This window comes from Lepidochelys kempii, chromosome 8 (assembly GCF_965140265.1).
Source record: "Lepidochelys kempii isolate rLepKem1 chromosome 8, rLepKem1.hap2, whole genome shotgun sequence".
NCBI lineage: Eukaryota > Metazoa > Chordata > Testudines > Cheloniidae > Lepidochelys > Lepidochelys kempii.
The window spans coordinates 103,059,791-103,083,934 of NC_133263.1; the positions used below are offsets into that span (position 1 = coordinate 103,059,791).

General features: G+C 47.9%; 1 protein-coding gene across 1 annotated transcript; it reads right to left on the reverse strand.

Annotated features, from left to right (window-relative positions):
• Nucleotides 1-173: 173 nt before the first annotated feature.
• Nucleotides 174-23,687, reverse strand: RAD54L (RAD54 like). Its single transcript, XM_073357830.1, has 18 exons — nt 23,151-23,687; nt 22,951-23,037; nt 21,435-21,554; nt 20,797-20,857; nt 18,535-18,670; nt 17,338-17,407; nt 14,988-15,276; nt 14,271-14,395; nt 12,663-12,813; nt 10,623-10,749; nt 8,965-9,039; nt 8,569-8,699; nt 5,511-5,621; nt 4,970-5,093; nt 4,539-4,617; nt 4,256-4,435; nt 3,005-3,168; nt 174-1,284 (listed from the first exon to the last, which is right to left on the reverse strand). The coding sequence occupies exons 1-18, from the start codon at nt 23,151-23,153 to the stop codon at nt 1,083-1,085; spliced, it is 2,235 nt and encodes a 744-aa protein (XP_073213931.1). The 5' UTR covers nt 23,154-23,687; the 3' UTR covers nt 174-1,082.
• Between the last annotated feature and the right edge of the window lie 457 nt (nt 23,688-24,144).

A 24,144-nucleotide genomic window follows, 5' to 3' on the forward strand; every position in this document is an offset into this window, starting at 1 on the left:
ATTTTTGGCCAATACAGAGATCCCCATTGCACGAGACCATTCAGTACAACAAAAAGCTTTTGCTTGCAACCATTTTACCCTTGGAGGGAAGTCCTTTCTTAGGCCCTGCTTTTGTTAACTTGTATTGATTTAATGCATACACTTATTTTATAAAAATGTTTTAAACAGAACAGTTTGCTTGTCCTTCAGCAACTTTATTTTTTAAAATATAGTTGAGTAGAAATTTTGGTACATTAGGGACTATTCTTTTACTGCATTGTAGAAAAATGATCTTGCTAAAATGATGCCAACACAAATTAGAGAGTTGTTTCCGCCAAGATTTTCAAAGCGAAGAGTGATTTTAATGGGGCCTGACTGATGCGCTTTCTGAAAATCAGGCCCTTGGGAGGTGTCTCAGACTGGGCCATCCAGAAGCACAAGTCATTTAGACCCAAGTTTTTCAAAAATGGCTTAAGTTGGATTGATCTTGAGATGAATGATGATATTTCCCAGAGCTGTCTACTACATAATATAGGTAAACACTGCCGGCTGATTCCAGATCTCATCAGTGCCTATGCATTCACTATCTAGACTGTAAACTGTGGCTCTGAGAAAAAAATCTTGAGTAGGTGGTAGCTGCACACGGAAAACCAGATCTGCAGCCAGGAATTAACCTACACATGAAGATGGAACTTGTTTTTTTGTAATGCGACTTAGGTAAATAAAAAGACGATACAAAGTGTGAACTGGATCTTGCGTGTGCTCTCACAGATGCAGAACGGGTTATGGCTTGACGCTATTACAATAGGTCCTAAGTTAGACTGAAGCACATCGCTTCACAAGCCAAACAGCTCTTTCTCCAGTACACGTTATAGACACAAGAGTGGCACAGATAATACCTCGTGCTTCCTGCTGTCCCACGTACAGTTTAACAATTTGCTCAAGACCTACCAATTTCTTGGTGGAAGAAAACAGAACCACCGTTCTGGATCCAGATAACAGCACAGGCTGCATTATCAGACCTCTGCTTTGAAAGTGATTGAAGTGAGCTTGATTGACTTCCACAGGAGCCTTCCCTCACCCCCACCATCGGAGACGCATCGTCAGGGAATCCCTCGCTGCTCCTCGTGGGAATGGTGATGGAACGTGAAGCTGACAGCAGCATCCCATGTGGCCTTCAGCACAGAGTCCTGGAGCCCACGCTTGTCAGCACAGTGGTTCCACTGGGAGAGGTCAGAGGTGCAGTCAGAGCCTTCAGGAGGAGGCTTTACCTGGTGGCCATTCACACAGCGGCGACACTTAATCCTAAAACACAAAGATGGTAAAACACAAAGGTGAGGACCAGGGCACATTCTACACCTGCTGGGCTAGGTACAGAATCCTAGCGTTTCAGATTTGGGCGAAAGGGTGTACAATTAATGGAGATGGCATCAACGACCAGAGTGCACTTCATCAACATTTGGGTTAGCCAGTTCCCATTTGTCTAACAATCGGCCCAACAAAAAGCCCAGGCAAAATCAAGTGTCTAATCTGCGTGCACACGTACCATAACAGCATGTACAAATGACCGGAGACACGTGACTGGTCATTTAGTCTTTCTTGGTTACCATGATTCCATTTGGAAAATCTGGGCTTTTATTTTCAAAGCACCCTAGGCTCCACATGTGAACGTTTATACATACAATGAAAGTGTTATAATAAAATCCATCCAAATTCAGGCAAATCATGGGAAAAGAGGTGAACTACATGAAACCAGCAGTGGCTCCAAAGGGAGTTGAGAAAGTGCTTCATTTAGAAGGTAAACAATACTCTCTTTAGTTTACTCAGAGCAGTAAGACCTCAAACCTAATCACCTGTAAAATCCTAGGTCAGAAACAGAGCATGTGTGTAGACTTGAATTACAAGTCAGTTTACAAAATCATCCTTTTACCTTCCAGGACCTACATACTTTGGTAATTCCCTTGCATCACACCTAAGGACATCACAATCTCTCAGCCCAGCACAGCTGTTTTAAGTGGTTATGGTGGAGCGGGTTTTAAATAAGGAATCCTGAACTCAGGACTCGGCAGATAACAAAGGAAGGATCTGATTTTCATACATTTACACAGGGTGAATTGTCAGTTTGTATATAAAATTGTTCTTGGTTTGGAATCACTACCTATGGCAATGAACGTCGACTGGCCTCCCAAGGGAAGTGGTGGATGCCCCACTGTGCATTTAAAACCAGACAAGCCATTTGTTAAATGCACAATGGGTAACAATCTTACAGTGTTGGGGGCGGGGGGGAAAGAAGGAGCAGATGATCAAATAGGGATCTTCCATCCCTGGACTTTCTGTGCTTGAAAAGCTTTGGGAAATTAAAAATAACTTTCACTTCCCCGTGATATCTTACAGCCTCTCACCCTCCCAAGGATGTAGGTGGATGCATCAGCAGGGGTGGTTTGAGTACTTGTCCGATAATAGAAACTTCCATGACAAAATGAGAGGGTGAGTAGGAAGTGTCCGTTTCCTTATGATTTATGGAGTGTTGGAAATGGAAGTCCACCCTAGACACTCTCCTCTCCTCTCCCTCCCCATCAATAGAGAGGAAGACGGTCACTTGGTTAGGGCACTAACCTAGGATGTGAGGGTCCCAGGTTTAATTCCCTGCTCTGACACAGATTTCCCATGGGACCTTCAGTTAGTCACATAGCGTCTCTGTGCCTCAGTTTCCCCTTTGTACAATGCGGATAATAGCCCTGCCTTGCCTCACAGGAGCGTTATGAGAATAAATCCATTAAAGATCATGAAGTGCTTTGAAATCTACTAATGAGACATTCTGTGTAATATAATTATCTTCCTGCTGTACCAGCAACTTCTGAATCAGCAGATCAATAACTTCACGAGCCTGAATGGTTCACTAAGAAGTTCTCAGCGAACCAGAGGGCTTGCATCTCCACCTACAGCCTCTGTGTTAGTCATGAAGTCAGCCCTGTTTATGCCATGGTCATTGGCTCTCCTAACCCATCAGTGTTTATAAACGTACTTGTCATGGGTATCACTGGCTGTGGTCTCGTTCAACGTGAACAGCTCCTTCAGCTCCCCTAGCGAGAAGTGCCTCTCCACATCCTGCTCCTCATCCACCACGCAGCTGCTGAGTGCCTTCTTGTGGGTCTGACGCTGGAAAATCTTCTCCTCAATTGTTCCTGTCTATGAGAGAGGACGGCCAGTGGGATTAAGGGCAGCATGGAGAAGGCTAAAACTGGGATCTGGCCAGTACGCTGGGATTAAGCCTTTATCTGTATAAAAAGTACCATGGGGTCTTTACTGGCCAGAGGTTCAATTCCACCTCCTCCAGCTGCCCAGAGCCATCTTGCTGGGGGCACAGGTTCAGTACAGAATCCAAGGGACGCATCATCACCACTACCTCATGCAGTGCCCTCAGAGGGCTACCAGCACTGACCCAGCCCAATCCCGCTTATCTTGCGACGTGACACGATCACAACATGAGCTGATGCGGCCGCAGGCTGCAGTAAAGAGGCGACATGCAGGAAAACCAATCAGAGTACACAACTGCTACACGATGACACCAGGGTTTGGAACTGCTGCTAGAGATTCCCCTTCAGCGGCATGGTCCCAAGGGCCCTGCTGGTGGGAACGCAGTGGCTGTGGAGGGCAATGCTGTGCCACGGGGGTGGCTGGCAGAGGAGAGGGAGTGGTTAAAGCTCTGAATAGGGACTCGCAGATTCTGCCATCAGCCCAGTTAGTATGGCAGTCCTGGGCCTTGTGGGCTGCGGTATCACAGTTGCACGGATACCCCTGAGAACAGGCATGTAGGAATTCCAACACCCTTTCAATGGGGGAGGGGGGCGGGGGTTTTCGTTCATAACAACCAATGGGAGCACATCTATGGGAGCAGCTGTAGGGATCTACTACAATTATGGGAATATGGTGCCCTGCCAACAGCCACGTCTATACCCTGCCACAAAAGATTCATGTCTTATTTATAAAGCTTCGGTCACTTCTATTTCCCCATAAGCCAGCCACCATTAAAGAGCCAGGGCCCAAAAGCAATCCCATTGAAATCAATGGCTTAACTCTCATTGGCTTCCATGGCAGAAGATTTGAGGCCTGATGTAATCAAGTGCAATCCACGCCACATGGCTACAGACACTACAAGGTTCTAAGCCACAGCGTCTCTTTCCAGTTGCAAGGTCAATTATTCTACAGTATAATCAACTGCAGACTAGACTATAATCCATGTCTCGACAGGGTTAAAAGGTAACTCCGGACTCACTGAGAGCAACCTGTAGATGTAGCAGGTCTTCTTCTGGCCGTCTCGCCACACTCGAGCCATGGCTTGTTCGTCATTGGCCGGATTCCAGTCTGGGTCGAACATGATGAGTCTGTTTGCCCCAATCAAGTTCAAGCCGCAGCCACCTGCTTTGCTGCTCAACATGAAGACAAACTCAGGGCTCTGTGGGGCAAGACATACTTAGATTAAATCCCTGCCAGCTGTCACATGATCACACCTGCGAAGACTGGCAGGACCAATGACGGGTCCGGGAAGCTCTACTTACCGAGAGGCTGTTAAACCGCTCTACGATCTTTGCTCTCTTTTTAATGGACATGGTGCCATCCAGTCGGACATATAAATACCTGTCACAGGACAACAGGATGGTTAATGGGATCAGATCATCATAGCCTTTTAATAGCCCTGATTTTACAATGATAAAACCCAAGAAGAACAGAAACAGTTCTGCAAATGGCCTTGTGTTTGAGTGTCACGCTGTAGGCCTCTATAGAAATGGACAGAACTGTTCTGCTGACTCACCCTGGAAGCCAGACCTGATGGGTCACATTTAGTTCCATTTCCAGGGCCTCCCTCTGAGGCTAGAGTTCAGAACAGGAGGTCTTGCAGGGAAAAACCTAAAGAACAGCCACCTGAGGCTAAGGTTTATGTTCCAAGTATAGTCCTGCAATAGTTACATCAGTAAAACCAATGACAAACCTCCTAGTCCTGCAGAGCTTCTCAAAGAGGTCCAGTGTTTGGGTGTAATTGGAGACCAGGACTACCTTGTCATTGCTGGTGCTTCTAGTCACAGCCAGGATGTAGTCCAACACCAGCATCTTTCCTGGAAGGAAGAAAAGTGAACATGTTGTTAAAAACATCCCATTGCCAATATGTAGGGAGGCAGCACAGTCCAGTGGACAGAGCATTGGACTATCAGTCAGGAGACCTGGGCTCTATTCCTAGCTTTGCCTCTCTGTGACCTTGGGCAAGCTACTTAATTGCTGTGTACCTCAGTTTCCTTATCTGAATAATGGGGAAAATATTTACCCACCTCTATAAAATGCTTTGAGATCTACAGATGAAGTGAGTATTAACTGGGTTAGAAAGGACACATGCAGAGATGTACACAAGATCAGCCTCTTCCTAAGAGGTCACCCCAAAGTATCCCTGGTCATGCATAAGATTCCATGCTCCCTGTTGCAGGGGGCCACCCTCTCTCAAGCAATCAATTCACACAGCAGAGTTACAGTGTGGTTACCTGACAGCTGGGGCTCCAGGGACTTGGGACTGTAGCCAGTAGGGAACAATTCCAGTGCTCCTGCAAACCCTTCCTCCTCCTCCACACACTTCTCGTAGATCAGGGCAGGGTCTGAAGAACAAACAAAATCTGGAAACCACTGTGGCTTTGAAGTTTGCAGAGCTCCCCCCTGAGGAGGGAAGCATGACTGCGATGGCACCAAGATGACTGCGTCCTTGTCAATGTACTGACTGTATAGTTACATATAAACGCAGGATGAGAGTCACCCACCCCCACTGGCCTGTCCATCTGGCTCCCAGATCTGCTGCTACAGCTTCCTCCCTCCCCAATCTTACTTCATATCCTACTGCCAGGATCACTCCTTCAAACACTCAGCAGCCAGGGAGTTGCATGATGACCGTGCTCCCAAGGCAAAAGGAAGGAGAGTTTGGCATTGCTAAATGACCACCTCTCAGGTCAGCTGAGGAGCAGCACTGATGGGCTCTGTAAGGAGCACGTGCATTCCAATCTGGCCAGAAGGATGGAGGTTAAAGCTGGGAGACATCAGGGGAAAACCCAAGAGCTCCAACAGAATCACGGATCACGTACTGGGGAAAATAACCAGCTTAAAGCATTTTCTGTGGGTGGGCCTCAGGGAGACCCACAGCAGGTAGCTCCGTTTACAAAGGACTTTCTGTTGCACCTAGCAGCAGTAGTAATGCATGGTTCTCTTGCCAGACCCTTGTATTACACTAACTGGTCACCATAACAGGTTGGTAAAAATCACTATGCGGCACTGATATTGCTCGGGTCACAGAATTTGTAGATGTCTCATATGGAGTCTGGTAACCACCTTTCTGTACACAGTGCTATAAAATCTCTCCTGGCCAGAGGCAAAACCCTTTCACATGTAAAGGGTTAAGAAGCTAAGGTAACCTCGCTGCTGGCACCTGATCCAAAATGACCAGTGAGGGGACAAGATACTTTCAAATCTGGGGGGTGGGGGGAAGAGACGGGACGGGACAAAGAGTTGTCTGTCTGTCTGTGTGATGCTTTTGCCGGGAACAGATCAGAAATCCAAGCCTTCCAACTCCTGTTAAGTTAGTAAGTAATCTAGTTAGAAAATGAGTTAGATTTTCTTTTGTGTAATGGCTGGTAAAATAAGCTGTGCTGGAGGGAATGTACATTTCTGTTTTTGTGTCTTTTTGTAACTTAAGGTTTTGCCTAGAGGGATTCTCTGTTTTGATTACCCTGTAAGGTATTTACCATCCTGATTTTACAGAGGTGATTCTTTTACCTTTTCTTTAATTAAAATTCTTCTTTTTTAAGATCCTGATTGATTTTTCATTGTTCTTAAGATCCAAGGGTTTGGGTCCGTGTTCACCTGTACCAATGGGTGAGGATTTTTATCAAGCCTTCCCCAGGAAAGGGGGTGTAGGGCTTGGGGGGATATTTTGGGGGGAAGACGTCTCCAAGTGGGCTCTTTCCCTGTTCTTTGTTTAAAACGCTTGGTGGTGGCAGCATACGGTTCAAGGCCAAGGCAAAGTTTGTACCTTGGGGAAGTTTTTAACCTAAGCTGGTAAGAATAAGCTTAGGGGGTCTTGCATCTGTACCCTAGAGTTCAGAGCAGGGAAGGAACCCTGACAGAGTCCATTACCCTCGAAGGCCAGGAGAGTCTCCAGACGCAGGAAGTACAAGATACCGATCGAATACTACAACGGTTCTTAGCCAAGAGGCTGCAGAGCAGCAGTACATTGGTCCCTCTGCATTGTCTTCCTCTTTCTCTAGAAGCCCAATCCAGTTATGGACCCAAAAATCACCTGCACGCCTCACAGCAGCTTGCTGTTTCCATAAAGCAAGCTGACAACCTCCTGGGTCTTCCCCCACCCCAGGAAAAGGGTCAGTTGTGTGAAAGAGCAGCACCAGGGAAGGAAGCAGCTGCCTCCAGAGGGCGCCACAGAAGAGCATGGCAATGGTGATTAGGGCTCTAACTTTGCATCCACTGGAGTTCTAGCACCAATTTCAATGGAAGCAGGACTGGGTTCTAAATGACCCTGGTTGGCTTCCCCTCTTCCTCTGCATCAAGTTCAACCTCCTCATCCTCACTTCAATGGCATCACAACTCTTCCCTGCCTACAGTTGTACCCTTGTCTCGCCCAGCACCCCCTCTCGCCTCTCCTCCACCTACCTGGCTCTGGTTTCCTTCTCCCACCTGTAGTTTTGCTCCTCTCCGGTATGCCACCCCTTCTGCTGAGAACTGTCTCCCATTCTCTAGCCATCAAATTTTCTCCATCCTTTCCCAGCTCAGCACCTACTTCTGCAGGATCTCCGACAGTGTCTCTGAGAGCCTGGGGCTGAGTGGGTACATCCTTGTCATGATGTACCTACCGCGTAGGGCTGGGCAGGAAACGGGTTTTCTGTTCTGCAAATATTCTTGAGAGTTTAAAAATTCTTCCCACCCAAAATGGCGAAGAAAAATCAAAATCTCAAAATTTTTTTGAGAACCAAAAAACCAAAAAAGGTTTTTGGTTCAACTCAATCGAAATGTTTCCTTTTGATTTCGACCTTTTTTTCATTAATGAAAGTTTCAAAAGAAAAAGTCGTTTTGAACCAGAAAAACAGAATATTTGGTTTAGACATTTTCAAAATTTTTTCCCCAAAAACATTCCGTGTCGGGGGAGTCATCAGAACCAACCCTGCTTCACAAACAGTTTCTATCTCAACGAATTGGAATTTTTCAATGACAAAATCTTTAGTCAAAAAAATTCCCCACCACCCTACTGCTGGCTGTATTTGAGTGAAGCAATGTTGCCCTATAGTGGCTGGACCTCTTAGCACTCCTAGCCACAGGAAATCTCTTTTGGGTCAAGTGACAGCGACCTGTGAGAGTCAGGAGGCTCAAGGGTCTAGTTCCAGCTCTCCAGATGTGGGGGTGATTTATACAGGGAGTTGCATCAGATGGAGTCATTACATTACAAGCTCTTTGGAGCAGAGAGCTGGGCTTAAGTGTTTCGTGAAGCTCTGCATCCAATGCTCTGTAGATAATACAATAATAGCATTAAATCAACCTCTCACTCACGGTTACAGAGCTTCTTCAGGGACGTGATGGAGGAGAGAGACGACACGCTGATCTTCCCCTCCTTCAGCTCTTCGGCTGGCTTCGCTTGCTTCAGGAAGTGTTTGTACAGCTCAGTCTGCAGAGGTGTCAGCCTGAAACAGAACAGGGGGCTTAGCACAGTGCGGCAGGTCTGGGAAGATCCACAAGCTGATCTCAATCTTCCTCCTCCATCTCTACTATAGTTTGTTTGGGCCACAGAAACACACCTCTCTCTGGGGAGAGCCTTAGTCCTACACAGATTCCATGACGAGACACCACTAAAATCCAAGACCCGAAAGTCAAGACTATTTTTTGTGAGTTTAGCCTTTACTTTTGTTCTCTCTTTTCTGTCCTTGATTTGGGCAAACTGTCCCATACCTGCAGCAAACCACCTGCTCGATTTTCACAGGTAGGTATTTGGACAGGATATCTGAAGTTCTCCTGATCAAACATCTGCAATGAAGGAAATGGGGATTAGAAACACAGATGACATGAAGAACAAAAAGCCACTGGTGAACTGCAGTATTGTCCCTGACTAACATGACTGTGCAAGTCCCTTACAATCTAGGCCCGCAGTGCCTGAGAAAATGCTTCACACCTCTATCTTGGCAGGTGTGATCAGCCGGGATGGGTGTATTCTTGGGTCCTACATGCAGACGGGGGCAGGTGTTTCTAGGCTGAGGGTTCTCTGCTGTGGAAGTGTTCCACAGTGCAGTTCTACCATTCTCTCTCATGTGCTGCCTTGACTATAGGCACCACTGATTTCAATTAATCTTTGACCTCCGTGTCCTCTCTCCTTGCTTTTGTATCATGATTCCAGGATGAGCGAGTTACTGAAACCTGGGTGTGCACACTGAATGGGGGATAGTGGGGAACTCCCCAAGCAGGAGAGACTGAACAGACCCCAGAGCACCAGCTTCAAATCCCCTTCACCATGAACAAAAGCAGGGGCCCGCAGGATCATAAGGAGTCCCTTCTACCCCTCCCAGCCACATGTTTCACTGAGCCTTTTTACTGCCAGGCCGTGTCAAGGTCATGGCCAATTTTGCAGAGCGGCCGTACCGTGTGAAATTAAATTGACCGTGAATATAAACTGCTCTATGGCATTTGCAATGGTTGCAAAAGCTTATATAGAACCAAGACTTCAGCAACATTGTGAATGCCGAGGAGACTCTAGTTAGGGCTCTTCTGCTGTCAATCAGTTACCTGTCAAAGATTTCGTTAGCGTGGTTGCTTACGATTCATAATCAGAAAAGTAACGGTGTAAAAAAATGAAACCATCTTACAGTGTCACTGAGTGGACAGAACACTGACTGGGACTTAGGAGTCCTGGGTTCTATTCCTAGCTCTGCTACTGGCCTGCTGGGTGACCTGGGGCAAGTCATTTTCCTGCTCCGTGCCTCAGTTTCCCCATCTGTAAAATGGGGATAATGATACTGACCTCCTTCGTAAAACACTTTGAGATCAGCTGACAAAACATGCTAGATAAGAACTAAGTATTAATAATACTCAAGAGATTTACTCCTAGTGCCACAACATCTTACCTAACTGGCATGAATATGGTTTATTCTTGTGAGCCCCACAGAGCCAACACAGCTATGAGAGTGAGCTGGGTTCTGTTCTGCCTCATGTATCATCATGAGAGTTGACAGCCGTCTTAGTTGTCAAATCTTTATCGTAAGGGTTGATGCAAGAAGCAGAAGGAAAACAGTGGGATGCTAAGGCACCAGATGGAGTTGGAAACATGGGACAATTAGAAAAATCGTCCTTTGATTTGTAATCTGAATACACGGTGATGAACTGGGATTAGCAGGAACCATGAGTGTCATTCTGACAATCCCTTTGCAGAGTATAACTGCACATTAAATATATTCCTTATGTCTTAGTGTTAATAGGGCTTTATTGACTCATCAGCTATTCAATGCACAAAACTCGCAACAGGACTTGTTCCGACACCGTACTGGAATCTTCAAAAATGGCTGTACGTGGGAAGGGGTTTATGCTTCGCTTTCTGGGGAGAGGATGTTAGAACTCACCTGTTCACAATGCTGATCAGTTCTTTGAGTCGCTCCTCCCCTTTATGCCTCTCCGCTTCACTTGCATCTGCATCCCTGCCTTTTAGGATAGGGATTTCAAAATGCTTTTTAAACTCCTGCGCTGTCCCTGTCCAAAACAGAGGGGAAAGGTCAAATGTTACAACAGCATCTCATCTGCAGGCATGTGGGCCTTTGACAGAAAAGTGGATTTCCCCTCCACCCCAGGCACTGCCAGAGGGTTGTGGGCCCTGGATGGAAACACTTCAACCCTAGCTTTTAACACGTAAACCCTAGCTTGTCACATCAGAAATAATTCAGACAATGCTGGTGAATGTGAGCAACAGAATAATATTTAACATTTATACAGCATTTCCATCCCCAAAAGACTTTACAAGTATAATTAACCCTAACCCCCAAAAGGTATTAGCCCCATATTATAGCTTGGGAAACTGAGGCACAAATAGGTTCCATGAGTTGCCGAAGACACGGGCCAATCGATCACGTTGCCGCCCTGTGCTAAGTCCCCAAGCCAAATCAAAACTCATGGAGAAAAAGAAGAGGAAATAAAAACACCTTCTATCCCCATCCCTTCCTCCCTCTGATGAAATTCTGGAGGCAGAATCAGACACAGCCCACATATTGCTCTTGGCCTGGGGAGAGAGTTCTGTGCATGAAGAAGGGATAGATTTAATGCCATGCCATTATGTTTCACAACAAAGAGACCAGGGCCCTCAGAATAACAACAAAACATAAAAGACTGATCTATGGTTGGTTTATTTATTCTTGCCCTTGAACAGAATGTGGCCTTTCTGGGACAAGCCTTCGCCCTCCCTGCCAGACAGCATCAGAGCCAATCTGAACCTGTTGATGCAGTGGAGAACATAAAATGCCAACAGATTAGTTATATGCTTTGCTCTTCAAATAAACCAGACCATGGACTACCAAGGGCACTGGACACAAGACGGAGCCCAGAGACGGAATGTTTTAATCTGCAGAAGCAGCCATAAGAAGCATTAGATCCGCCAGCAAGGAGGAAAAAGAAACAAATCAAATCATGCCTCTGTTCAAACACTTTTCTCCTTTCCCCTGTAAATAGGGTGACGAGGTGAACCCCAGATTCACAAGCTTCCTCATCTTTGTCCCAAAGATGTCCCAAACCAAAACCCTGGATGTGACCACCACTGGACTAAGAAATCAAGAGGAAGGGTGGTCTTGTGGTTAAGGCAGTAGGCTGGGACTCCAGATCAATGTTCAGTTCCCAGCTCTGACACACAATCCCCCTGTGACCCACGGCAAGTCCCTTTATCTGTCTGTGTCTTGGTTCCCCATCTGTGAAATGGGCATAATTAAGCCTTCCTTTGTCTGCCTACTCTATTTAGCTTGTAAGTTCTTTGGGGGCAAGGACTGTTTGTTACTACGAATGAGTACAGCACCTAGCACATTGGGGCCCAATCTAGTTGGTGACTAGACACTACTGGACTACAGGTACTATAAACGAGGATAATGCTCAGATTCACATTTGAACTTTGCAGTTCAGGGCCATCACGAAGGCCAGTGCTGCTAACTTCTCCAGCACTGGTGGCTGGGGGAGGTCCCTGCCAGATAGGCCACCTGCCTCTTGATTCACAGTTTAGTCTTGAGAAAAGAAGACTGATGGGGGTCTTGATAACAGTCTTCAACATGTTGAAGGCTGTTATAATGAGGACGATGACCACTTGTTCTCCAGGTCCACTGAAGGCAGGAGAAGAAGTAATGGGCTTAATTTGTAGCAAGGGAGATTTAGGTTAGATATTAGGAAAAACATTCTAACTTGAAGGGTAATTAAGCTCTGGAACAGGCTTCCAAGAGAAATTGTGGACTCTCCCTCCTTGAAGGTTTTTAAGAGCAGGTTGGATAAACACCTGCCAGGGATGGTCTAGGTTTACCTGATCCTGCCTCAGCACAGAGGCCTGGACTTGATGATCTCTCAAGGTCCCTTCAAGCCCTACATTTTTATGGTTCTATAAGCTGCACAGGGGTTAACACCGTCACGCTCCTTACCTAGGATGCCCGAGTTAACGAAGTGCACCAAGCTGAAGTATTCAAGCAGGTCATTCTGAATGGGGGTCCCTGAGATGAGAACTCGCCGTGGTGTGTTTAAGCCGTCCAGAGCCTGGTATGTTTGGTTTTCAGAGTTCTTCAGCCTGTGACCCTAAAAAGAAAAAAAAAAGCAAACAGGAAATCCCATGGCACTTGGTGAGAGGAAGCAGGTCTGAGAGATCTCTGTCAACGCTGATTTATTTGAACTGTAAGTTTCTCAGGACAGGACTGTCTCTGTTCTGGGTATATACAGCACCTGCACTGCGAGGCCCTGCTCTATGACTAGTGCTACCCCTAGGTGCTACCCTAATAATAATTATTATATGGCCCAAATTAAGCAAACATTTCGTTTTCTAAAATGGGAACAATATCCCCTAGCTCCCAGCAATAGCCAGGATGGTTAATTTATCGCTATTTGTAAATTGCTGCAAGATCCTTGGCTGAAAGTTGCTACTCAAGGGCAAAACATTAAGGTGCCCAGATACCACGGGGTGGGGCACAGTATAAATACGTAGATAGAAAAGAATGTGCTCCACTTTCAGGATCATCTCAGTCTGCATTACAGCGGATACAGAACCAAGCCACCGAGTGTCACTAGCATTCAATGAAACTCCTCTAGGGGAGGCAGAGGAAGTAGTAAGTGCATGGGCAGAGTGCTGTAAAGCTCCTCATTGGTCTGGGGCTGGGCACAGGCTTGCTTTGCTTGTTTTCCCTTCAGGAAAACGGAGCTCTAGCACAAATGTGAAGCTGGATACCGATACACAGCATCGGAGAACAAAAGGTTTGAATGGAACTGCATTTTACTCGTGTGAAGGCAGCTCCCGAAAAATCCAGCCCTCGCCGAGTAGAATCCAGCGCCTGGAGAGTACAAACTCGTTAGCCTAAGCAAGGATCACTCACCTTGCCTGTTCACACGTTCTCCCCCTGTATCGTCAGCCCCCCCATCCCCCTAGCAGTGCTAGGAGACCACTCAGAGGCTCCCCTTCAGGCATGCATTCGCACTTACAGCTCCTCCTGCTAGCCCAGTGCTCAGGAAAGAGATCCTTTCTCAGACACAAGAGTCCAGTAGGTCCTGATCCAACTTCCATGGATGTCAATGGACGTTTGGAGCAGGCCCTTTGTTCCCTAATCTTTACTGTGTTGTCGTCAGCACAGCCGACACTTGACCTTCTACTGTTTGGGGGACACAGGTCCAGCCTGATAATACACGCAATGTATACAACATATGGGAGGCAGCATAATCTAGTGGTCAGAGCAAAGGATTGGGGGTCATGAGACCTGACTTGCAGCATGAGCCTGGGTAAGTCATTTAGCCAATCTGTAACTCAGCTTCTCCATCTGTGAAGTGAGGACAATGCTACTGACTGCCCTTTGTACAGCACCCGGGAAGCTCTGGCTGAAAGGTGCCTGGGGCTGGATATTATCACACACTCCATTTGTGGGCTAGCAACCAAGAGCACTTCCAACACAAGGATGCAAATGCTGCCAGGCCGTTCTGATTATTTCTCCATATGAAAGCAGAAAAAGCTCAGCACGGGACTAAAGAAACACCAGCTGCCGTCTCTGTACCTCGTCACATATGACCAGCCCGACGCTCCCCTTCTGGAGAACTTCGGCGTGAAGGCGGAACGTCTCGTAGGAAATGATCAGGATGGGAGAAGGCACTCGCAAGCCACGCTGGTTCATAAAACCGGCTACAGGAAGGAAGAGGAAGACGTGAGCGGCACAGGGAATGGAAAAATATTTGAAAGCCAGGCAGAAGATAAGTTCAGGGGAGTCTTTCCATTTATTCCAACTGCTTTTGAGCAGACCCTAAACAAACCCATCTGAGACACTTCCCCTTTAGCATTCTGAGACGCTTCTCTCCAGTGGCTCCCTCCCCTGCAGGCCTTCTGCTTCCTCCTCTTCCGCTAATCGCCTCGTCCCTTCCCTTTACCTCCCACTCAACGCCCTTTGGTCCCTCCCTCAGCCTCCCATCCCCTGCCCTTTCCTGCGCTGGCTGCTCTCCAGCAGAGGAAGGCTCAGAAACCGCCCTAACCAAACACACCCATGTGAATCTCATTGGGGGGTGCACACCAGGAGATCATCCACTGAACCAACACAGAGATGTAGGGGCCTGAGCCAAAGACCACTGAAGTCAATGGAAAGACCCCCAGTGAATTCAGTGGGCTTTGGTTCAGGCCCTAGATCTTTACATCAGCTGTTGAAGTGTCTTTTCCTTCTGCTAGAAGACTCCCCTACAGACTGAGTGATAGACAAGCCAGCTGCATGTAGTTGCCTCCACACCTAGTTTACGGTCTATCTCGTCTTTGGAGCCTCCGTCGATGGCCAGTGGCTGAATCCTTCCTCCGAGCCATTTGCCAACTTCATTGTACCAGTTTTTAACCAGGCTGGAAGGAGAGACCACCATTGCCTTGTCGATTTCAGGCTTGCTGTCGGGACTCTGACGCAGCAGCGTCCACATCAGCGTGATGCACTGGAGGGTCTTGCCCAGACCCATCTCGTCAGCCATTATGCAACCATGGCTCCCAGGGATCCGCCGGCTCGTGACACATTCCCAAAGGAACTTCACCCCCTGCATGAAAAGGGGGGGCTTGTTGATTAGAATGGACTTGTGGATGCAGAACGAAAGCCGTGTGCAGTAACGCAGTCTCACTGCACTGTGGGTCTGAGGTTATCATACACAGTATCTCAGATGTACACAGCACAAAGGAACTGGAAGCACTATACTAACTATATAGAGGAATCCCCAGAGATGCTGCTGAAATGCAGCTACCTCTGGGGCGGACAAACCATACAACTGGTTAACAACGCATAGCAATGCTACACACCAGTTTGAGACAGGAAGTGAAGAAGTATCCAACTGAAATTACAAGGGAGACATTAGGCATGCAGAATTTGATTGCTCAGACTAGCACCTGCATACTGCACTGACAGGTAGATGAGGAACACCTAAGATGGTAATATATAGTTTGGCCCGGACACTGGGGCTACCATCCCTCCTCAGAAAAAGTGCCATGGGATCTTACTGACAAGTGGTCAGGATCTCTCCTGAAAGAGAGTGTCTCCAGCTATGCAGCTGGAGACAAGCACCGTGCTGGCTTACATGACTGGTCCAGTTTTGACTCAGAAAGGAGAACACAAGCTACAGAGCTGCCTAAACCAACCCCTGCAGGTCTCCCATCCAGGCACAAAGCTAATTTGACCCTACTTAGTTTGGAAGGTCATAAAAACTCACAGGTTGCACCCATACAGCCTCTGGTTATAAGTCTACCGCTGATAATGTCCTGTATCCATTATGATCCTGAACAGCTTATTAGGCACCTAGCCTGTTGTGTGGGGTTTTTTTGTTTTATTTTAACACATTAGCCCTGGGTTTTGCTGGTTCTGGTATTTAGGACAGGAGATATTTTTCACTGAAACGCATACACGCAGCTACACTGGCTGACTCAGGATCCAAATACATTACTGACAGCTGACATTTAGGAACAGAGATTTCAGAGCAAAGCTGTGCAGATAATTTATGGTTAGAGAGTCAAACAAGTTAACGTGCAATGATAAAAGGCCTTGACGTGTGGTTCTATCCTAAACAATGACTGTTGCACTAGGCACAGGGGGCTTTGTAAGCCAAGCTGGGCTCTTCCTGACTAGCATACCACACTATTAATACAAACCCTATGGAGGTGTGTTGCAGGTGAACACCTCTGTATAAATTCTTCAAGGTAAACAGAGATTGGAATTTAGGTCCCAAGCCTCAAGGAGCTCTGTGTAGTGCTCTATTCTGAGTTCCTTGCAGGATCTGTCTGTTCCTTACAGTTCTACTGATGATGCATGAGCTAGTGCAGAAGCCACCTCATTTGGCTCTGCGAGGCTAGACTGAAGTAATGAAAACTAAAGTGAGCAGGTCTGACACTGGGAGCAGATCTGTGGAGCGAGATGGTGTCATTTTTAGACAGTAACTTTTCTGATGTAACACATAACGTGGGGGAATATTACCATCAGGAAGCAGGTAGATTCACAGATTTTTAAGGCCCAGAAGTATGATCATCTAGTCTGACCTCCTGCATAACACAGGCCAGAGATTCAACCAAGGGATTCCTGCATCAAGCCCATAACTTGTGGTTGAGCGAGAACATATCTTGACTTCAAGACAGATAGATACCGTGTAAGTCTAATATAAACACATACACATCAGATGTGTGTATAGCAGGCCAGAATCCTAGCTAATATTACTTGGAAATTACAATCATTAATTGATCTCCTATAGTGATTTTTGGCTAAGGTCTAGCATAGTATCAGTTTAACATCCAACTGACCCTGAACCTATCTGAGTGTTTCTTACAGGGCCCAACCCCACAATATCTCAGCACTTTTGTATGGGGAATGGAATGTGCCACAGCAGAGGAACAATCTCTGTGGTCTAACAGGCCTTTGGCATATTTAAGGATGATCTTAAATCCATTCAGCTGCAGTTGCTATGACTATAGTTAGAAACAGATCTTCCTAGTGAAGGTAGCGGTTGGCTTTGTACATCCTCCCTCCACCCATCTGCCCAGAATTCTCTGTAAAGTTTAAGCACTTGAGGTGGAGATTAAGGAACTCCTGATGGCTCAAAGCAGTTTCCCACAAAACTCACTTCTCTCTGATGAGGCCGTAAAACGCGACTGAGAACGGGATCCACCACAACATGGATTGGCACTTTGTCCCTGCAGGAGGCAAACAAGAAAGGAGAGAGAGTAGAATGAATGCCCTGGTCCAGGCTTTTTTGGCTCACTCCTGTTCTGAGGACTCATGGTAAGTGGCACAAGGAAGGCGACTGCTAGCAATCCTTTCTGCTTTGCAAAGATCAACCACGTTAGGGACTTGGTACATGGTTGCCCCGACAGTTAAACACCACAGTGCCATTTTGCAGTCTAGGTGGAACCACGTTGTAATTGTGTCCCTGAATGCAAAGCTGGAACACAATTCAGATACAGAGCCCGCACCCACCACAATACCGGAATGGGTGGTGACCATGTCACAGGGCAGCCACATTATGACTAGATGCTGTGACTTGAGTACTTTTGTGACATAGATTAGTGCTAACCTGAAATATCCTGCAACTCCTAGATGAAGGTTGCAGGATATATCTAGCCTAGGTACTTATTACCATAACACCTGAGCACCTCACAATCTTTAATGTAGTTATCCTCACAACACTCCTGTGAGGCAGGGTAATGCTGTTATTCCCATTGTACAGAGGGGGAATAACTGACTTGCCCAAAGTCACAAATGCAGTCTATGGCAGAGTAGGGACTTGAATCCAGGTCTCCCCAATGCTAGGCTAGTGCCCTAACCATTGGACCATCCTACCTCTCTGACATACTGTTATTGGAAGTGAAGCAGTGGTTAGCAAAGATAGCCTCATCCCTGCAATGGGAGCATCAGTGACCACTCTAGGTAAGGTTGCCTGATGGTTCCCATTCTAATATCCAGTTTTTAGTTCCTCATTTTGGTTGGCTTGTACCTTAATGTTGACATATCCAGACTGAGCACTGAAACGTGCAACTGACAGGGAATAAAGCCCTCTTAGGAATGGACTGAAGTGTACAATGAGCCTTGGGCTTACCCACGAGTCAACCCCATGGGTAGAACACCACAAATGATCTAAGATGGATATGTTCCTTCCTTTGGTTACTATTGCTACAAGCTAGAGACATTCCAGAGCCACAAGGCTCAGAACCACATTTAACTCCAAAGTTCTGATCCAAATTCCCAAGGTTCAGAGCCTTTTGGGAACGGAAGACTAGCCAACGAGGTTGGAGCTACAATACCTGCTTTGTGGGTAACTCACTTGTCTATTTTCAGCTGGTCGTGTGCACTCAGCGGCGGGGGCTCATAAAGAACCAGAGCCCCTTCTTCAAAAGGGTCATGGAGAGCGCTCCTTACCCCTGTCCGTTTGATGCCCAGGGCCCTCAAGCCCAGTGACCCTGAAAACAATCACAGGCAGGATTCAAAGGAATGCCAGTTGCTTCCTCCCAGAAAAAACTGAGCCGCGCAAAAGGGTGAGAATTCAGACACAATCCACTGCCCTGAAGGAGGAGGCTCAACACGCTGTTTACAGTGCGGGTGTGATGCTGGCAGAATACAGATTCAAGAGGAAGCCAACGCTGCATGCACCAGCAGCTTAGATGTGCTCGACGAGCCAGCTGATGGATGGCTCTCTACGGGTGCGCTGAGAGGGAGGGCAGGGAGCCCTGTCCCCCACTGCACTCACACAGGGGCAGCAATAATCTGCGTGCAAAGTGTGGGGGAGCTCTGGGGGGGGCAGGTTCACAGTCACAGCCCAACCCCCTCTGCACACGGGGTAACTCTGAGCTAGCTATGGGGGTGCTGACTACGTTCCCCGGCCAGCGCTGCAGGTGCATTACAGCTAATACAGGCACTTCCACAGCATTTGAGCGCTGACGATGCCCCTAGGCTCTCCAAGGCCATAACTTAGCCTTGTATAAGGACAAGCAGGGCCAAAGGCTGTATGTTCTAGGAGTTCAGTAAATATATAACTAGGCATCTCACAAACCACTGGCCCAAATCCTCCTCTCAGAAACCAATTCAGAGCTCAGTGGGAGTTGCATGCATTTATCCCAGGGTAGGATGTGACCATTAGCATCTACCTTTACAGCACTGCATTTAACAGTGGACTGCCATATCTTAGAAGGATATCACATAATCTACTGTTCTGTCATCCCCCTCTGCCATGCGGTAGCAGGTGTTGTGGCCTTGCAGGTGAGCTTCCCGTTAAGAGTAGAAATTAGTGACTTGGATTCTGGGCATTTTCTTAGTGTAATTTATTTACACAGATACACCAGTCATGGAACAGAAGTGGGCATAAACAGCACACGGGGAAACCTCTCCTTTAGAAATCCTTGCCCAAACATCAGTGCCTGGTTCCCAGGAAGCAATTCTGCTCCAAGGATTGACTCTAGTTAGGGAGATTAAAATGAAGCATAATCTCCTGCTGCTTGCAACAGCTCCCCCAAAAGAACATTCAGCACAAAACAACAATCCAGCTTCTCTTAAAAGACTGCACACTGCTCCCCTGCTAAGAAAAGATGACTATGTATAACAGCGCCATCTAGTGAGTCCCACCATAAAAAAAAAGCTGTGCAGACACATACTACACCCTCTACAAATAAGGCTTAATTCCAACTTCCTTTCAAACCTGCTTTTTCAGCTGCTAACCACTGTATCAAATAAGTTCCTTTTGGGCTGGTAATTACCATACTTGGTCTCATTTAATAAAAACCCCACATTTGGACTAAAGTTTGAGTGAAACTGGTTGACCTGTTATTGAATCAAGGGAGAAAAAATGGTCCCATTTGTTCCAGTCAGAAGTTTGTGCACCACATATTTAAGAACAGCTGAAGCTATCAGACACAGCTTATTAAAAAGATCACCCCGAGACTTAAAGTATCAAGCCAAGTATAAAGAAAACTGGTGCACGCTTATTGGTTTCACATACATTGTTCCTCCGGTTAGTGATATTGGGGGTATTATTTAGACCAGTGGTTCCCAGACTTGTTCCGCCGCTTGTTCTGGGAAAGCCCCTGGCGGGCCGGGCCAGTTTGTTTACCTGCCACGTCCACACGTTCGGCCGATCGCAGCTGCAGCTCCCATTGGGCTGGAGCAGCGAACTGAGGCCACTGGGAGCCATGATCGGCCAAACCTGCGGACGTGGCAGGTAAACAAACCGGCCCGGCCCGCCAGGGGCTTTCCCTGCACAAGCGGCGGAACAAGTTTGGGAACCACTGATTTAGACTGTAAACTGTTTGGGCCAGAAACCTGTCTCGCAGTTTTGTTCTGTAACATGGTATGCAAGCCTATGGTACTTTGTAAAATATGTAACCGTCGTAATACAGAATCCAGTACTGAAATGTAGGATTATCCAAACTAAATATTAATAAGAAATAAGACTGCTTCCCTAATGGGGCTATATTTTTCTGTTCAAACTAACACATACAAAAGGAGGAAAATATCACTGTCTGACAAAACCAAAATGTCACCTTTTTCACAGGAGGCAGATTTGATACAGATCTGTTAAACCCCCTTCATTTACCTTGATAATTTGGAATGGGTATTTTGAAGGGTTTTGACAAAATGCTGCGGATAAATGCCTCCTAGGAATGGAGAAAGAAAAATATACATTAAAGTTATTTGCTATCAGAGATAGCTACATAACAGACAAAGAAGCCATTTGCTAAGGCCCCAATCCTGCAAAGTGGTGAGTGCTCCCAATTCCCACTGATGTTTCTGTCCCAGATATTTTAAAGTCATATTTAATATGTTTTCCCTCTGGACTCTCCAAAACATGAAACTGACTAATACCGCTTCATGTGATTAAACATCCTAGCATCATAAACTTCTTGCTTAAATACATCACTAATACTTGACTGCACCACTGAATATTTCCATAGGGAAGTTGTGTGAACTTCATTATGAATAAAGTGCCTGGTCCAGTGGGACCCTAAATTCAGGTGAGGCCTCTAGGTGCTACTATAACATAAATAATCATGCAAGCCCTCATTACGTGGAATTCCCATTGACTCAATGAGAGTTTTCGTAAGTGCACGTGTACAGATCATGCCCAAGATGTATAACCTAATAGAAGGGTGTGAGCCCTTCTGATCACAAATGTACAGTGAGCAACTACTCATTGGCATGTGCTGACAATATGCCCTCGAGCGATCCACTTACATGTTTGCTGCTATCAAGGCAGTGAGGTCGATTGGTCAATGGGGCCAACGGTTTCCGGAAAGGTGACACGTAACATTCCCAGCTCTGGCTCTCACTGCCAGCTTTCCGCTTCTTTAGAGTCTAAGAAAGAAAATCAGGACAGGCTGTGGACGATTTGGAGAGACCAACGCAGGATAAATGTATCACCGTCATGCTCTATAAGCATCTAACCACACAGACAATGAAGCCAGCCAGCTGAGTAAGTCTGAAAACAGAACATCATTACTCACTGCCATTGTAAGGACACTGCCAAGGTCGATGGGCCCAAAATTTTACCTACCTGGACGTGAATGTGTTTAAAATACTCCTCTAATTCTGAATATATCCATTAACCCCTCCCCATGCAGTATTTGGGTGCACATAGCAGAAATATGGGTCAGCAAAAATGCATTTGTTTTGTTTTCAGTTAGCAAACTTCCTTCACGAAAAAAAGTTAGCACCTCATGCTGGCCAGCACACTGATTATAGGGTTTTTAGCATCCCTATTGGCTCCTGATCAGAGTTCTTATTAGGGAAGCGAAAGGGCTGCAAATTTCAAGCTGAATGTTAGACACTCAGGAAAGTGACAAGACAAATACATATACATACATACATAGAGAGGTCAATGATTTATAATGATCCCATTCAAAACCATCTCTCCCTCCAGGGAGGGTATCTTTCTGAACAATATGCTCTGTAGCCCAAACGGAAGTTATGGATTTCATGCAGAAATCACGGGGTGAAGTTCTCTGACCTGTGTTATACACAGGGTCAGACTAGATGATCACAATAGTCCCTTCTGGCCTTAAAAAATCTATGAATCTATATTTCTGGTCATTTAGCCTCCCCCAGCACATCCAGTGATTCTCCTGGAGGGCGGGGGGTTGTTTCTATCCAAGAAGAGAGACCAACTCTACAGAGATACACATACTTTGACTTTTAAGATATGGTCCTGACCCAAACATCCCCAAACTCTAGTGAAGTCTGGATCTAAACTTTGGACCAGACCCTGGAGACCCACTGAATTCCATGGGACTTTATAAATGCTTTCTTAAAATGATGATCAGGTGCCAACGGCTAAATTCCCAGGGTCAGCATGTTTGGGGTCTCACTGTTTGTCTATAGAAACACCTGCCTAAACAACTGGGACTTGTCACTTGGTCTAACAGTGGAGCACCTTTGGCTCAGCCCGATTTCCAGTGGACGTGAATTCCATAATCCCAGCCCTCCACCGTGGGAACGCCCTGCCCATCATGCGCTGGGACCTGTGCTCTGTTGGCCAAAGCGTCACCGCTGAGCATCCCGGGAGGTGGCGGCTACTGAGAAAACTGGGCCTGTCCATGGGAGAGGGCACACAAGCAGGTCCTATGCATTTCTCAGCCCCGCCAAGGGAAGGCGCTACCCTTACAGCCCAGCCCAGGAGCGGGAAGGGCAGCAGCACTGGAAACAGACCTCTAGCCAGCCAGACAACAGAGGGGAAGGGGGGTGCGGAGCTCACCGCCTCGGGGTGCCAGTCCTCATCATCCTCCGAGTCATCGCCCCCAGGCTTCCTCTTGGCCAGCTGGCTGGGGGCCAGGCTTCTTCTCTGCAGGAAGGAAGGAGAGAGAGATGGCGATGAAGAAGTGCGGCAGCCCCACGGGAGTTGAGGGGAGGGGGTTTTGCCAGTGATTGCATGGGGGTGCTGCCCCTCCCCCTTACCATCGTAGGGGGCTACAGCAGCATCCAGCCCCACGCAGGGTGCAGCTCGGGATGGGAGGGGGGCGCTCAGGCCAAGCCGGGGAGGAGTGTGAATGGGGTATGGGGAGGGGGTCAGGCCAGGGGAGGGAGTAGGCAAGCTGGGGGCTGTATGGGGGAGGGGAGCACCCCAGGAGTCTGTATGGGGGGCAGGCAGATGTAGGGGGGTCACCCCAGGTTCGGGGTTCACACGCCGGGGGGGGCTGGCTGGGGGAGGGGCAGTATGGGGGGGGTCACCCCGGGTTCGGGGGTTCGCACGCCGGGGGGGGCTGGCTGGGGGAGGGGCAGTATGGGGGGTCACCCCGGGTTCGGGGGTTCGCACGCCGGGGGGGCTGGCTGGGGGAGGGGCAGTAGGGGGGGGTCACCCCGGGTTCGGGGGTTCGCACGCCGGGGGGGCTGGCTGCGGGCAGGCGGGGGGGTCACCCCTGGTTCGGGGGCTGGGTGGGTCCGGTCCGGCCCGTCCCCGTCTCCTCTCGGCGGCGCGGGGGGAGGGGGCGGGGCCCGGGTTCCCGGGCTCCTCGCTCTATCCCGAGCGGCCCCGCTCGCCGCCAGGCGCGGCCAATCGAGCGCCGATACCTGCCCGGCTTCGCCCCCATCGATCCGCTCCGGGCTCCTGCACCGCCTGCCAGGGCTCCGGGGGCGGGGCGGTGGGGGGACGGACGGACGGACAGACAGAGAGGGGTGGGGAAGGGACAGGTGGGGAGGGGGGGACAGACATGGGGGGGGACAGACGGACAGACAGAGGGGCAGGAACGGACAGGTGGAGAGGAGGGGGGCAGACACAGAGAGAGAGGTGGGGAAGGGACAGGTGGAGAGGAGGGGGCAGACAGACAGACATGGGTGGGGGACAGACAGACAGACAGAGGGGCAGGGGCGGACAGGTGGAGAGGAGGGGAGCAGACACAGAGAGAGAGGTGGGGAAGGGACAGGTGGAGAGGAGGGGGCAGACAGACAGACA